We start from the raw sequence: 17,193 nt of genomic DNA on the forward strand, positions 1-17,193 counted from the left end.
AATTGAATCAGAGACATATGAAATGGGTTGAGTATTTGTAGAGTTTTACATTTGTTATTAATCATAAGAGTGGACTTACTAACGGAGTTGCTAATGCTTTGAGTAGAAGACGTTCTTTGTTGTCTGAAATGAAGATTGAAGTTCTTGGTTTTGATAAAATGAAGGAGTTGTATGATGCTGATCTTGATTTTTCTGAGATGTGGAAAGAGTACAGAGCACCAAATCTGATAGATCACATAAGTAAGTATGATGAATATTTCATTCAAGAAGGTATGTTGTTCAAATGTATTCAATTGTGTATTCCTAGAAGTTCTATGACGTTGACTATGATTAAGGAAAAGCATAATGGTGGATTAACTGGACATTTTGGAATTGATAAGACATTGAGTTTGCTGAAAGAGAAGTATTATTGGCCACAAATGTATAAGGATGTTTATAAATTTGTAAAGAGTTGTGAAGTTTGTTAAGTTACAAAAGAAGTGAGTCAAATATTGGTTTGTATGCACCTATTGTTGTTCCTGAGAAACCTTGGACTGATATCAGTATGGATTTTGTTCTTGGATTACCTAAGATAGTGAAAGGGTATGATTCCATATTTGTTGTAGTGGATAGATTTTCTAAGATGGCTCATTTCATACCATGGAAGAAGACATTAGATACTAAGCATGTTGCTGAACTTTTCTTTAAAGAGATTGTGAGATTGCATGGATTACCAAAATGTATTTTTTTTGATAGAGAGTAAGTTTGTTAGTTATTTTTGGAAGACTTTGTGGAAGAAGATGGGTATTGAGCTGAAGTTTTGTTCTACATTCCATCCACAGACAAATGGACAGACAAAGGTTGTGAATAGAAGCTTGGGTAATTTGTTGAGATGTTTAGTTGGGAATAAGCCAAATAATTGGGAGATGGTATTGGCACAAGCTGAGTTTGCATATAACAATTTTGTGAATAGGAGTACAGGGAAGACACCTTTTGAGATTGTTACTGGAATGCATCCTAGAAGTATATCAGATTTGAGAGGTGTTGTTGGTGAAGAGAAGAGAAGTGTTGTAGGAGAAGAATTTGATAATTTTATGGAGTCTTTGCGTAAGGAAGTGAAGTTGAGGTTGGAACAAAGTAATCAAAAGTATAAGGAGAATGCTGATAAGTCTAGAAGACATCATGTTTTTGAAATTGGTGATGAAGTGATGGTTCATTTGAAGAAAGGAAGATTTCTTATTGGAACATACAGTAAGTTGAAGATGAAGAAATTTGGACCTTATAAGATCCTGAAGAAATTTGATAGTGGTAATGCATATGAAGTTGAGTTACCTGATGACATGGATATATCTTCTACATTCAATGTTGCTAATTTATATAAGCATCATGAGTCTGATGATGAAATGGCTATACTTGATGATTATCCTAAGAAACAGATTGAAGAAGTTGAACAGATTTTGGATCAAAGAGTTGGCAAGAGTATAGAGGAAAATATTACTATGAGTATTTGGTGAAATGGAAGAATAGACCAATTGAAGATGCTACATGGATTTCTCAATTTGAGTTGGATTTAGCACATGTTGTGACACTTACATGATTAAGGAGAATCATTTCTCCAACCCTGGTTGTCTGATGTAGGAGCATCCTGGGTTTGCTTGTAATCTTGCACTTTTGTTCTTTCTGCGTATTGGTGCAGAGTGATTTCCTTTGGGGTGCCAAGTGATTTCCTTTGGGTGTTGAGTTCCTGTTGGTGCCAAGTGATTTCATTTGGGTGTCGAGTTCCTGTTGGTGCCAAGTGATTTCCTTTGGGTGTCGAGTCCTTATTGGTGCCGAGTGATTCCTTTGGGCGCCGAGTTCGTAGTTGCTGCTGAGTGAATCCTTTGGATGCCAAGCTCGTGTGGGTGACGAGTGCCAACCTTCATTTGCCGAGTTATCTATGTCTGGTTCCAATTTGGGCTAACTTTGCTTGCATTTAATTTTGGTATAGGTAGTTAATATCTGTTATGGGCTGACTTGTGGCTTTCCCTTGTTCTAGAATCTTCTGTAAGCCATTTTGGCTAGTATTTAAAGAGGTCTAGGTTTGAGTTTAGAGAGGAGTGAGCGAGAAAGGAGGATAGAACTGGGAGGATTCGATAGAAGATGCGGACTTGAAGTTGGTTGGTCTGGATTTGAATCTATTTGTAATTGGCCATAACCTAGAAGGCCTTATAGCTGGGCATGTATGAAGATTTTTTGACGAATCAATAAAAGTATTTCTCTCTTCTTCCTCCTTTGGTTGTTGTTCCTTGTGTTTGCTTCCGTCATGTTAACTCTTGTAGGATGGTTTGGATAGTTGGGTGAGCCTTTGGCCCTAGTTATTCTTCCTTGCCTACGTCATGTTTGGCCGCTGATTTTTATAATTTAAAAAAAAGAAAGTATAACTTACAGGGGAAAAATGAGAAAAACTACTCCTTGACAATCTTTTTGCTTGTTTGAAATCTTTTCCACTACCTACGCCAAAATGTTCTAGAACTATTGACAAATAGGGAAACACAAGTGTCTAGGTCAAGAGAAGTAATAAAACTTATAGGCAAGAAAATCACAAATTCCTAACTATTCTTTTTCCTTCTTCAAAATAGAAATAACCGAACACGAATGCATATATTTTTGCCTCGAAAAGTAGTACAGATAAAGATGCATTTATGAAAGTTCAATTAATTGTGAACAACTAGAGACAAATGTAGATATTTAAATGGGACATATATGCACTTTAAATGTAAAGCTGTAATTTTGTTGGGAATAGTTAAGTCATTTACTTTCTACCTAATTTTTTTGTCTCGAAAAATTAATTTTCTCCTTGCCTAAACTGAGCACACCCAATAAGCTATCAAGTAAACAATATTTTTAATATTTAAAAATAGCTTTTTCAAAATAAACATTTAAACGGGTTTAAGGATAGAAAAAATAATTTGATATGAATGGTAAAATTAACAAAACTAAAAGCACGTGCATGTTTGCACTAATAAGATGCTATTTTGCTTCCAGCACAATTTTTTGCTAACAAAATGGAACAGTACTTCTAGGATAAAAGCCGCATGGGAACCTCCCCTTACCAATGCTAAAACCCCTATTTTTTCGACCCACTTTTCATAGCGCTAAAACCTCGGTACGTATCATTCTTAAAACCGTTTTCGCTTAGGGTAGGGTTTGGTAATTTTTCCCTGCGTATCATCGGCATCGTCGACAGCACGAGACAATTTGTGCAGAAACCGGAGGTAAGTCGCTTATCTTGTGCTCAGTGAGTTTATTTTTGGAATCTGTAAGCGCTCGGATAATTTTTTGGCTGTGTTTTAGCGTCTATTCGCCACTCGTAGGAGATTCTGTTTTTTACTCGGAAGTGGATTGAATCAAGATACCTGTTCACTTTTAACCTCTTCCACCTGGGTAGCAATAAATTTGTTTTGAAATATGAGAGCATGACGCAATTTTTAAGTACATAGTTCGGTTGAGTGTTTATATGGTGGAAGGCCTCGGTAGATTTTCTGACGTTAAATGTGTGGGATTCTTTGTTATATTGTTTGCGTAATTGTCTGCCATGACTGGTACTTAAACGATTTTTTTGCTTTTTTATTTTGAGCCCTTCGTCTTGACAGTCCAAATTTTCAATGAAATGAGAGAACACCTGGTATTTTTAAGCTAAGTCGTAGGATAGGCCGAACTTCAAACTTCAGCGAATCTTTTCCCTTTCCGAACTTCATACGAATTTTATGATCAGTGAACTCGAATTCGAATTCGAACCTTGTGACTTAGTTTTTTTTAAGTATTGAATATTATAAACTAAGTGGTCATTCTGAGGGCTGGACAGATAACTTGGTTTTCATAAATGAGTTCTTAAGCACATTGTTTTTATTTTTGAGGTCTAGATTGGTACTGGTACAATGGTTTTCTTTTTGTTCACTTTTCATTTGTGTAAGCTTTGCTTCCTTTATAATGGGGCAGCGTGAGGTGGCTCTGAAAAGTGTACATGTCTCTGCGACCTATTTGTTTTGCTTGAGGTTCTGATAGGTATGTTGATGTGAAAAAAGTGAGATTTTTTAAATGGATGGGGGATTATTGAGCCTGAAAGACCTCAAACCCTGCTGATTTTGGTTTCACTATTTGTTTATTGTGAATAAATTGAAGCAGCAGCTGTTGAAAGATTGGTTTTGGTTTGCTTTGGTTTTACAAAAGTTTTGCTTTGTTAGAATTGTGTAATATATGTTTCCTGTAAATTCTGCCCATTTTTCTTCAACTCAGGCAAAATCTTAGACAAGTCTATGGTTTCAGGGATTTTTTTGTCGGGTATATGTATGTGGCTGGTCGGATATTGCTAAAACATATCTGTTGTTATTTATTGATTGAAGGTGTTGATTTTGTGTTTTTTATGTCAATTTAATATGGCCTCCCATTGATTTAATTCTTGTATTAATCTAAATTGCACTTTCTTACAAGCTATTCCTTCATATGTGAATATCTGTGTGTTTTCCTGCTTACATATTCCCTCTATTACAATAATAGATAAGACATCTATTATTAGTTAATGGTTATCTTGTAAATATCTTTAGCTTTAGTTTGCTTTCGTTTTTTGCTTTCTCTAGAATAGAGTGTTTCTATTCTTTACGATCGTTTCCTAAGGAAACATCGTCTCATTCTTTTGTATAAATTGACCTTTCGGTCTCTGTTATTAACATGCAAGTATTTACCAATTATCTCGTAATATGGTATCAGAGCTAAATACTTAATTTTTTTTGTTAAAATTTATAATTTCTTCTTGAAATTATTTGTTTAAATTTTTCCAAAATTATTTCAGCTATTTTCTCCAAAAACCCGCCTAGGTTTCCCTGTCTAGAGAAATTTTGAACTCGGGTCTACAAATTGCATGAAAATCGTGGTCGTTTTGTACCATTCTCAGTTGGTATCTGAAAATCGCGATTTCTTTTGCCTAACATCTTATGCAATTCGCGTTTTTTTATTGGTATTTTTACCACGGATTGTCTGGTCCTTCAGACTCACGGCTCTGTGTTTGGTGAAAATCGTGGCTTCTCTCTTCAGCAAGCTCACGTGGTATCAATCGCGGCTCTGCGTTTTTTTCACAAACCTTCGCAAATCCGGCATCATTTGGAGGTCACACTCTGTGTCTAGCATCGTCTCAGCCTGAAGTCACAATCTGGGAAACAAATTTGTCCTTTTTTCACAAAAATCAACATTTTTTCTGCAAATCCGACCTCCCTGGCCGCCGGCCTTTTTTTTTTGAAACCCTAATTTTTGGGGTCGAGAAAATATTTTGTTTGTAGATTCTTGGTGGGTTTTTCGAGAGCTCAACTGGGTTGTCATCCATTTTTTCTGGGTGCCTCGATTTTTGTGCCTTGATTTTCGAGCCAGCGGATTTAAAAAATGACAGCAGATTCCTTCTGGGTTTTTCGAGCTCTCTTCTGGGTCATTCTTTGATTCTTCTGGGCCTTCCGTATTTTTGCCTCGAAGAACGTGCCTTCACAGATTTTCACAGTTTTCATTGAAAAATGTGCCATGGCATCTCTTACAAATATTCTGCTCGAGCATAATTCCAAATTCAATGGTCGCAATTATGGAACCTGGAAGCAGCGCATCATCGCAATCTTCGAATATCGAAACATCGATCAACTTGTTCTGGGTGTTAGGTAGCGTCCGACTTCTCTGGGTCCTGATCAAGATACATGGGATTTGAATAATCGAGAGGCAGTAATGCTTCTCAAACTATCCGTAGCTGATGACTAGCTTTCTTAGATTCCATCTGGCAAGACAGCTGCCGAAATCTGGACACATCTCAAAGGTCTTCATGAGACTTCTGACAAGAGCAGAGCCTTCTTTCTGAAAAGCACTCTGTTTTCTATTGTCATGGATGAGCGCACCTCGCTCCAGGCACACCTGAATTGGATTCAGGAAATTCGTGATCAGTTACTTGCCATCGGTCGCAAGATGGAGGAAGAGGATATTGTGGTAGTCACTCTTCGGAGTTTACCAAATTCCTATGAGCATTTTATCGAGACTCTCAACATCACATCTACTAGTGTTGATCTAAAGTTCACTGATCTCTGCACCATGCTGCTTCAGCAAGATCGGTGGAAACAACAGTTCGGTAGCAGCTCCAGTTCCACCTCCACTGAGCAAGCCTTTGTTGCGAAATCCTTTCAGAAGGACAAGGGCAAGTTTCAGTAACCATCTCAGCAGAAGTCTTTTGCTCCAGCATCCGATGGTACCAAAAAGAAGAACATTCAATGCAACTACTGCCACAAGTATGGTCACATGAAGGTTGCATGTCTGAAACGCTTAGCTGCCCAGTCTAAGCAATCAGGTTCGCAACCCAAAGCGAACAGTACAGAGCACACTGAGCAGGCGGAATTTGCCTTTTACGCCTTCATGGCTAAAAGACCTGCAGATCATGTGCAGTCATTTGCCTGGTACATTGATTCAGGTGCCTCTCGACATTTCACTCACCGCAGAGATTGGTTTACTGACTACCAGCCTTATTCAGATTCTGTTATCTTTGGTGGCGGAGAAGAGTACACGGTTGTTGGTAAAGGTAACATTCAAATTCAGTCTGTTGGGAGGAAGCTCATATTCCTTGATGTGTACTACGTTCCAGGGATGGAACTAAATCTACTCTCGGTCAGTCAATTGCTGCGACATTCTCCACACTTGGCAGTCACCTTCAGTTCACATCAGTGCACCATCACTGATCGGGCGACTAAGTCTACTGTTGCAGTTGGTCTTGAGGATCATGGTCTTTTCAGACTTATTGATTCTGGTGATTCTCAGGACTTAGCTATGGCTGCTAGGCGATCTTCCATCAGCACACTTTGGCATCAGCGATATGGGCACTTAAATGTGCATTATCTCTCACAACTTTCTCAGGATGAGCTTGTTCTTGGTTTGCCAGAGATTCAAACCCAACACCTTGGAGTTTGTGACGCATGTCAGGCTGGGAAGCAACATCGCACACCTTTCCCCAGTGGCGATTCTTGGCGAGCTTCTCAAGTACTTCAGCTTGTTCATGCTGATATTTGCGGCCCTATGGCCACTCCTTCTGTTCTTGGGTACAGGGATTTTCTGTTGTTTGTAGACGATTTCAGTAGAAAAATGCGGGTGTATTTTCTTAAAAAGAAATCCGATGCATTTACTGTATTTCAGAAGTTTAAACCCTTGGTTGAAAAAGAGTTTGGGAAATCTATTATTACTCTTAGATCAGACGATGGGGGAGAATTTTGTTCTAATGTTTTCTCCAGCTTCTTGGATACACATGGCATCCATCGCCAATTCACCACACCCCACATGCCACAACATAACAGTGTAGTTGAACGTTGGAACAGGACAATCACCAAGATGGCTTGTTCCATGCTCGAACACAGACATGTTTCGAAGCGTTTTTGGGCAGAAGCAATTAACACTGCAGTTTATCTGTTGAACCGGTCACCCATAGTGGCGGTCAAAGGTAAAACTCTGGAAGAGGCCTGGTCAGGTCGTAAGCCCAGAATCAGTCACCTGAAGGTTTTTGGCTCTCTTGCTTTTGTTTGGATCCCTGATGCTTCACGCACCAAGTTGGATGCCAAAAGTCGGAAACTAATGCTTGCTGGATATAGCAGTCTTCACAAAGCCTACCGCCTTATTGATGTTGAGACATCTCGTCTCATATACAGCCGCGATGTAGTCTTTGATGAGCAACGAGGACCATTCATGCCTGTTTCTCCTGTTCCTGATCCAGCCGACCAACCTATGCAGGCTCATGATTTGGGAGTTCGGCTTCCATTAGGTCCACCTGATGGGAGGGCTCCAGTAGCTCCTGTAGCTCCAGTCATGCGAGTGATACCTGTACAGACACCTCCGGCTTCTCCTGCAGGATCACCTCGTTTTGAAGATGCTTCACCTGCGTTTGATCTAGATTCTTCTGATGAGGATCGTGCTGATCAAGCATCTCCTAGTACTACTGTTGGTCATTCTCCTCTCCGGCCTAAGTGGTGGGCTAAGACACTTGCTGATCTTCATGATGATGAGCTCATTGATGGGAGAACTGCTCGGAAAAAGAGCAAAACTACAGATTCTGTTAACTTTGCTCTTATGGCCAACATTCACAGTGTGTTTGAAGCTCAAACATATTCCGAGGCTAAAGGAATTCCAGAGTGGGAACAGGCCATGCAATCTGAACACCAGAGCCTGCTGAAGAACAACACTTGGGTCCTTTCTGATCTTCCCCCAGGGAAGAAACCCATTAGCTGCAAATGGGTCTACAAAATCAAATACAAATCAGATGGTATTTTGGATAAATACAAAGCTCGTTTAGTGGCAAAGGGCTTTTCTCAACGTTAGGGCATTGATTATGAGGAGACCTTTGCTCCTACTGCAAAGATGAGCACCATCAGATTAGTCCTAGCCATGGCAACACAGTTTGGCTGGAAGGTCCATCAGATGGACGTAAAGAGTGCTTTCTTGAATGGTGATCTCCATGAAGAGGTCTACATGACGCAGCCTCTTGGTTTCAAGGTTGCTGCTAAAGACCATCAGGTTCTCAGATTGGTAAAAGCTCTCTATGGTTTGAAGCAAGCCCCTCGGGCATGGTACATCAAGATTGATACGTACCTCAGTGATCAAGGCTTCAAGAGGAGTTCTTCAGACTCAAATCTGTACATCAAGACTACTGACAGTGACATCACCCTTCTGGTTATCTATGTGGATGATCTGATCATCACTGGCAGTTCGGCATCTTTGATTCAGGGAATCAAACAACACTTATGCCAGTCTTTTGATATGACTGACCTTGGGCTCATGCATTATTGCTTAGGTGTTGAAGTTTGGCAACAGTCTTCTGGTATATTCATCTCTCAGTCCAAATATGCCAGGGCCTTGTTAGACAAATTCCGAATGCAGGATTGCAAACCTGCATCTACACCTATGGAGAAAGGTCTCAAGTTATCAGCCAAGTCTGATTCTCCTTCCGTTGACGATACTACGTATAGGCAACTAGTAGGCAGCCTCATCTACCTATCTGCTACTAGGCCTGATATTAGCTTCGCAGTCAGCTATATTTCACGCTTTATGACAGTTCCTAAGGCTAATCATTGGATGGCAGCAAAGCGTGTACTTCGTTATGTGAAGGGCACTTCTGATTATGGACTTCTGTATTCTAGGAGTTCTAATCCTAAACTCAGTGGGTTCATAGATTCAGATTGGGCAGGCTCTGTTGATGATAAAAAGTCAACATCTGGATATGTGTTCAGTTTGGGATCCGGTGCAGTCACATGGACCAGCAAGAAGCAGCAGGCAGTTTCTCTCTCTTCTATAGAGGCTGAATACAAAGGGACTGGTAAGGCAGGATGTGAAGCTGTTTGGCTTCGTCGGATGCTTGGGGATATGCAGATGTCACCAGCAGGACCGACTACTCTGTTTGTTGATAATGAAGGCGTTATCAAGTTAGCACGGAATCCAGTCTTCCATGAACGAACCAAGCATGTGGATGTTCATTGTCATTACATACGACAGTTGGTTGAAGACGGGACTATAGATCTGCAGTATGTTCCTACCACAGATCAGACTGCAGACATTCTCACCAAGCCTCTTGGTCTTGATAAGTTTGTCAAATTCAGAGGACAACTTGGTGTGTTAGATAGATTAACCATTAAGGGAGGGTATTACAATAATAGATAAGACGTCTATTATTAGTTAATGGTTATCTTGTAAATATCTTTAGCTTTAGTATGCTTTCGTTTTTTGCTTTCTCTGGAATAGAATGTTTCTATTCTTTACGATTGTTTCCTAAGGAAACATCGTCTCATTCTTTTGTATAATTGACCTTTCGGTCTCTGTTATTAACATGCAAGTATTTACCAACTACCTCGTAATACCCTCCAAGTCAGCCTTCACAATACCTAGTTGAAAATTCCTGCTTCTTCCACTATGACTGCTACATTTGTTCTCTGAAACAGCTGATTGCCATCCAATCAGGCTCAATGTATTGCCATCTTCTGATATATCCTCTCGCCAATATGGAAGTCTTATTGATAGAGATATGCTTTGCTCTTGTTCAGAAGCTATTTAATTATTCAGAAGTATGATATTTTAGGGAATATTTGGATTTGGTGCACTTCACTTGTATCAATTATATAAAATTTCCTATGGCAGCAGTTAGCATTAATGATGCCAATGCATAAATGGTAGTCATGTCTAGAAAACTAACAAACAATTTATGTATATTTAGTTTCTTTAAGGATGGTACTACATTGTTTATCATAATTTTTTTGCAGTCTATGTAATTTTTTCTTATAGTTTATAAGTCAATCACTTTTTTGATTTCCCTATCAGATATGAGTGATTCAATAATGAAATTAATGTTAACATCTTTCCTCTTATTTAGTAAAGAGTAATTTTTGTAAGTCCATGAAGCATAAATCATTTTGGCAAACCAAAAAAGTCTTGCAAATCATGGATAGATTTTTGAGTTGGTCTAAATAGTGTACTGAAAGCTTGAAAACATGGTTTTAAACTTCTATCACTATGTCCAATTTTTGAAAGCTGAAGTTTTGCAGGAAAGAAATTCAAGAGGTAACAAAGATGCAGATATTTGTGAAGACCCTTACGGGCAAGACAATCACGCTAGAGGTTGAAAGCAGTGACACAATTGACAATGTTAAGGCTAAGATCCAGGACAAAGAAGGTTAAAAAATAATGCAATTCAATAATCTTTTTTTTTACATTTTAAGGTCCCATGTTATGCATTTGTTCATGCTACAACATACGGCACAGAGTTACAGCTTAATTCTCCATATTTATAATTAATGCTGTACACTCATTTTTTAAGATATATGTATATTGTTGCAGGCATCCCACCAGATCAACAAAGGTTAATATTTGCAGGAAAGCAGCTAGAAGATGGCCGTACACTGGCTGACTACAACATCCAGAAAGGTTGGTATAGTATCTTGTGTCAGGGTTGTTAAATAAGAGGTCACATAAAATTTGCTCTTTAATTTGAATCTTTCTTTCATTAGGTTGCTATATTTTATGGGATGCTTTTATTGGGCTGATGAGTGATTTGTTTTTGCAGAATCTACATTGCACCTAGTGTTGCGTTTGCGAGGGGGAATTATTGAGCCTTCTCTAATGGCATTAGCGAGAAAATATAACCAAGATAAGATGATTTGTCGGAAGTAAGTTGTTCAATTCATGTGATCTCGCAAGGAATTCAATCATCAAAATTCTTATTTTGAAAATTCTCTTTCTATGGGTCAAGAATATTTCTTAAGATGATTCTAGTTTTACCCAATCCCAACCTCAACTTTTAGCATTCTTGTCCCATCCATCTAGCTGCATGTTGATAAATTATCCTACTTTAAAATAAAAAAATTAAACTTGCGGGTCTATTTATACCATAGTTCGAAATATTGTTATCAGCAACTTTTTTGTGGTGAGCCAAGAAAAGATACTGGGACTTATTGGAGATAAGTAAGAAACTTATTTGGAAAATATTGTGTACTTAACAAATTGCTTAAATTTAATTAGAAATGCATTTTCTTTCCAAAATTCAATAAGGAGATGCATCTAATGAGTCAGTAAATGGTGGATAAACCAAACAAGCTATAGTCTGATAGTCTGAACTGCGAAGCGAAAAAATAGGAAATTCTCTTTGTAAAACTATAAGCAAGTACAAGTACAACATCAAAATTTCCTAAGTTTTATCTTCTCTCCAAATCTGTTTTTGCAATAAAAAAAGATTATGTTCTGCCCTTTTTTGGGCTGTCGCTGTGTATATGTGTCCGTCCACTGTAAGTTTCTAGCTTATTGTGATAAAACATCAAGTTAACACTGATATTTTGTCAGTTTCTCTACAATGTTTTGGAACTGTTTTGCAATATTTTCATGGCAGAAAGTTATGTAACTTCTCGTGCCACAGATCTTCTCACAGTAAATGAACTTATGGCAGAGATATCTGCAACATTTTTGTCATGATTTATACAACAGTGTTACTGAAATTAGCTAGGGTTCTACTGCTCCCTTAAATGAAAACTTGGAGTACCCTGTATGTCTTGTTAACTTTATCAGAATATCATGTAGTTTTGCCGACTTTCATATCCCCCATCTATTATTTTGTCAATAAATGTTTTATTTTCTTTGATTACTTAAAACATATGTATTGCTCTTGCCAATCTTTTGAAGTCCTAAATATTGGAGTTTCATGCCAGGAATAAAGCTAAACAGCAGATAATGTAAATTAACAAAAGACTCTCTCAACACGATGTCCACCATGGCCACTTCCATGTGTGGAAAGAGACATATACACAAGTTGCCAATGATGGAATCATGCAATGTGACTGTGTCATGGAATCTCTCAACAGGACGTCCACCATGGCTACTTCCATGCTGGGTAAGAGCGACATCTATCAAGGGTTTTCAACTCATATTTCCCCATCTCAGAGAAATATTCATTAAAGAGCAACATCTCTCAAGTGCTTCACCTCATATTTCTCTTTCAGAGAAATATTTATTTTAGCACATGGTAAGGATCACTGATGCTGAGTTTCCGTCTCAGCACAAGGGCAGCAGACTTGAGTGGGACATCAAACTCTCTCTGAATCTCCAAACTAATAACTCAGTAATGCAATCTCATAACAGCAAAGAGAGTCTGAGTGAGATTCGTATTGATAAACTTGCTATCTTAGATGTACTACTGGCAGAGTACTCTGAGCTGCAAAAACTGGCAATTTTTTTGGCATGGCGAGTTTTTATGACTTCTGGCGCCAAAAACTTGCCATCGTTTTGGCCAAAACTCACCAAGTACTTGTTGGGTTTTTGCCAATAGCTTGGCGAGCTTTTGTTAAAAACTTGGTCATATTTTTATAACAACTCTTAAATGAAAAAAATTGTCCAAATTAATTTCATTTCTCATTTCTTCACTTGTATTTGGCAAAGGGGGGAAATAGTCTTCCGGGCTCTTAGAAATTGAATTCTATCAATTTAAAGCAAATTTGAAGTGGAGTTTTTGAAGAGGATTACAATAATGATTTGTAACTTGTAAGAGCAGGCTATGGAGGAGGAGGGTCGATTTGGTTTCATTGAAGATGACATTAAGTTGAATGAGTAGTCATTGCTTATGCCAGGAGAAGCTAGAGGCAAAGCTATATCCAAGATGGAGGGCGAGTCACAGATTGTGCCATATTGAGCAAGGAGGCATAGTCATGCCTAGTAGAGACTTCTAGGATCGGGCCTTCTAGCTTTACCTCTCCCTAGAGCTAAGAAGATGTAATTGGAATGATGTAGTTTTTTAAGTTTTACATAAATTATTTACTATAGTCTATTTTGCTTCCAGCCATCACCGGTCCTCATGAGAATGCAATTTTGTACCCATTTTGTGTTTAAATATATCTAGATTCTATGTTACAAGGTTCGAATTTGAATTCGAGTTCGTCATCCATAAAATTCGGATGAAGTTCGACAAGTATTAAAGTTCAGAAAGAAATTCAACACTAAGTTCGTCTTATATGTTTATTTTCTATAAATAAATAAATAATGTATCCAATAAATTAGGAAAGTAATTTTACATTGCTAAATAGATTTGAAATAATTATAAAAAGATTGAATTATTTATTAAATGTAAACTATATCTAAATAAATGATTAATTTTTTAATAATATTGTTAAATATTATTAATATAAGATTTTTGACAGTTTAAATATTCTGAAAATTAAAAATAAACCAGAAAAATAATAATACATACATGAAAATGATACAAGGAAAAAATGTGAAGTAAAATCGAACAACACAAAAAAAATATATTTAATTATTTAATAATATTTATTTAATATTAAACATAAAATAAACAAAAAAACATAATAATAATACAGATATGAAATGGGAATGATATTTAATTATTTAATAATATTTATTTAATATTAAATATAAAATAAACAAAAAAACATAATAATAATACAGATATGAAATGGGAATGATACGAAAGAAAACCTAAAACAGAACCTAATAATGCAAATGTAGAGTTGTGTGCAGAAAAGAAGATTGCAAAAAGGCAAAAGAATTGGAGTCGTGTGCCTAAATTATGAAGTCATGGGGCGTGACGGAAAGGAAAAGTTGTGTGACCTGCCTCAGCTTCTTTTGTGCCTCCTTGAACAATCAACTCCCACATATTTTAGCAGCAAAACCCATTAAAATGTTTTTGCGATGAAGTTGAACAACATTTTGATTTTATACAATGAAATAGTCGAAAACCTTCAAAATTTGTGTTTCAAAACTCTGAACAAATGTTTATGATTTAAAAAAAAAAAAACTACTCTGTATGTCCATGCGAATATAAAGTCGAATTTCAACAAATTTTATAAAAATGTTTGAAGTTCACCCAAATTCAAATTTCATGCAAGAAATTCGGTGAACTGTGTGACATAGTCTAGATTAAGCTTGTTTGTTTTGTGTTCCTATTTATTGATTCATTGGCTGCGTCTTCACATTGAATTTTGCAAAAAGAAATGCATGTCTAATTAAACCTGGGCATGACATAGTCTAGATTAAGCTTGTTTGTTTTGTGTTCCTATTTATTGATTCATTGGCTGCGTCTTCACATTGAATTTTGCAAAAAGAAATGCATGTCTAATTAAACCTGGGCAATATTTTAAGTTCCTGAGCTTTTGCTGAAAACTGGCTGGATTTTCCCCGAATTTATTTTTTAGGCCTTGGTGAGTTTTTGGCTTTAGTGAATTTTCCAACAATGCTTGCTATTACATATAAAAAGAGTCATCAGAATATTGGTGTTACATGTGATATAAGTATCGGGAACAGAGGAGGCATGGTGCCCAACACTGCAGTTGCAAGAGCCACCCTAGCAAGTGGTTTATGACCAGTGTAACACGGGGACGCGTCCCCCCCCAAAATCTGGGCCGTCTCAGAGACGGGGACGTCCCCGGGATGGGGGGACGGTGTCTCGGCGTTTCGAGCGGCGCCTCTCAAAGCGCCACCGCTGCCGGAGACGGCGAGACGTCTTCGAGACGGGTGCGGGGGGACGGCAAGGAGTCTCCTTCGTTGTGGGGGGACGCTTGGACGTCTCCCGCGGCAAGCAAAAAAGACACATAAAAAAACAAAAAGTTGAATGTATTTTTAAAATGTTTTAATGTTTTTTATTTATTGTATTGGATTGTGGGGCCCATCCATTCCTCCTCCTTTGTTTAAAACCCTTCTATTCTTCATTTTGATTCACATTTGCATTTCTCATTGTTTGCAACAGCAAGAAGAAGAAGAGTGAAGAGTTGAGATAAGGGTTTGTGCAAGAGTGAAGAGAGTGTTTGCAAGTGAAAAAGGAGAGCTTAGGAGCAAGCAGAAGAAGAGGAGGGTGGTTCTAAGTTTCGGTTCACCGAATCTTGTTGAAGTTTTTAAAGCAAAAGGTAGGGTTTCTAACTTTCTAACGAATTTGTATGATTTTGAAATGCATGTTTATGAATGTTTTTGTTTGTTTAGACGACCTCTATGATCATTGGACTCTTTGAAATATCTATTTCCGATTGTTTAAACAGACGACTTCCACTCTGTTCGAATTATATTAAAAGAAAATTAACAAAAACAATAAAAACACAAAAAAAAAAAAAAAAAAAACGAAAATTGACTCCAATGGTTCCGTAGGATTTGGGCTTTTCTGAGCCGATTTCAATATGTAAGAATTAACAAAAAAAGTTAATGTAAGAATTAACAAAAAAAGTTATTTAACTTTTTTTGTTAATTCTTACATACTGAAATCGGCTCAGAAAAGCCCAAATCCTACGGAACCATTGGAAGTCAATTTTCGTTTTTAATTTTTTTTTTTTTTTTTTGGTTTTGTTTTTTTTTTAAAATATTTTTTTAATAAATTTTTTCCAATATAGTTCTAAGAGAGTGGAAGTCATCGGTTATGATTATCATTTATAAATTATAAATTTCAATAATTTAGCTTTATTAATTTTTGTTTTTTCATTTTGTGAAATGCAGTGTCACAATGAATACTCATAGTGATGATGAGATGGAATTTCATTCAAATAGTGGTAGTGAATCAAAATATGAGCCTGAGCCTGAGGTTGGGGTTGAGGATGATGATAACACTGTTGAGAGGGGTGACCATGAGAGTGACATTGCGATTCCGGTTGGGCCAAATCAGCAAGGGGCCCAAACTAGTTCCACTTCCATGGGTACTGGTTTTATACTATCTGGTACTCCATCTACTGATTGCCCCTCCCCAGCTTTGGCATAGTGGGCTAGGGGTAAGTTTGATCCAAAATCTCCTTTAAAACAATTTGTCACTAGAATAACAAGCGGACAAGGAACAGGTGGCACAAGAAAGTGGAGATGCAATATTTGTGGTGAAGATTGGTATGGTAGCATCACTAGAGTGAATGCACATTTCCTCTTTTGGACAGGTAAAGTTGTCCAACCATGTAAGTTTTTGGGTGAATCCACAAACTTGAAGATTAGAATTGAATTCAACAAGCTTTGGGGAGTTCTAGAGGACTTGGGCCTTCCAGTGCCTACTACTTTGGCTGGTAGGCAATAGATTCAGACTATACAGGAGGTGCATGAGCAACAAATACAGGGGCGACAACACCAACGCATGTCTTCTTCTAGACCACAGCATAGAGCTTCATCTACTTCATTGCTAGGGGTAGCATCCGTACCTTCCTCTACTTATAGCTCTATAGGTGTAGCAGCAGCTGAGACGAGCAAGGGGAAATGCAGGGCACAGTCTAGTGACAACAACCCTATAGCAGAATTGTTTGCAGCCTAGATGAGAGAGAAGTTAGATGCATACATTGGGAGAATGTTATTTGCCAATGGCGTTCCACTTCACATTGCTCGGTCTCCTTATTTTAAGGAGGCATTTCAGAAAGTAGCGAAGGCGGGATTACCATCATATGTGCCAACAGGTGAGCACAAATTGAGGACTAAAATCTTGGATGATGAGTATGCCAAGATTGGTGAGTCCATGGAGACCATGAGGGCTGTTTGGGAGGAATCGGGGTGTAGCGTTGTCATGGATGGGTGGACGGACATTAGACATTGCCCACTCATCAATGTCATAGTCACATGTACAGAGGGCCCATTCTTTCTTAGGGCGGTTGATTGTTCTGGGCATCGAAAAGATTCTGATTTTCAGTTTCAGATTCTTCGGGAGGCCATTGAGGAGATTGGGCCACAAAATGTGGTCCA

At 37.9% G+C, this 17,193-nt stretch overlaps 1 protein-coding gene across 2 annotated transcripts in view; it reads left to right on the forward strand.

The window, feature by feature from the left end:
- The first annotated feature begins 3,072 nt into the window (after window positions 1-3,072).
- LOC149531729 (ubiquitin-ribosomal protein eL40 fusion protein-like) overlaps window positions 3,073-17,193 on the forward strand; it is a 42,420-nt gene continuing 28,299 nt past the window's right edge. The window contains exons 1-4 of one of the 2 annotated variants that reach the window (XM_089811640.1): window positions 3,073-3,233; window positions 10,543-10,678; window positions 10,843-10,929; window positions 11,069-11,171. In XM_089811640.1, coding sequence (XP_089667766.1) covers window positions 10,576-10,678; window positions 10,843-10,929; window positions 11,069-11,171 — 293 coding nt within the window. In that variant the 5' untranslated portion in view covers window positions 3,073-3,233; window positions 10,543-10,575. The remainder of the gene's footprint in view (window positions 3,234-10,542; window positions 10,679-10,842; window positions 10,930-11,068; window positions 11,172-17,193) is intronic. The other variant, XM_089811639.1, reaches the window with a different exon arrangement.

Source organism: Cupressus sempervirens, chromosome 11, assembly GCF_028749045.1.
Source record: "Cupressus sempervirens isolate cs-2001-9-10 chromosome 11, ASM2874904v1, whole genome shotgun sequence".
Taxonomy (NCBI): Eukaryota; Viridiplantae; Streptophyta; class Pinopsida; order Cupressales; family Cupressaceae; genus Cupressus; species Cupressus sempervirens.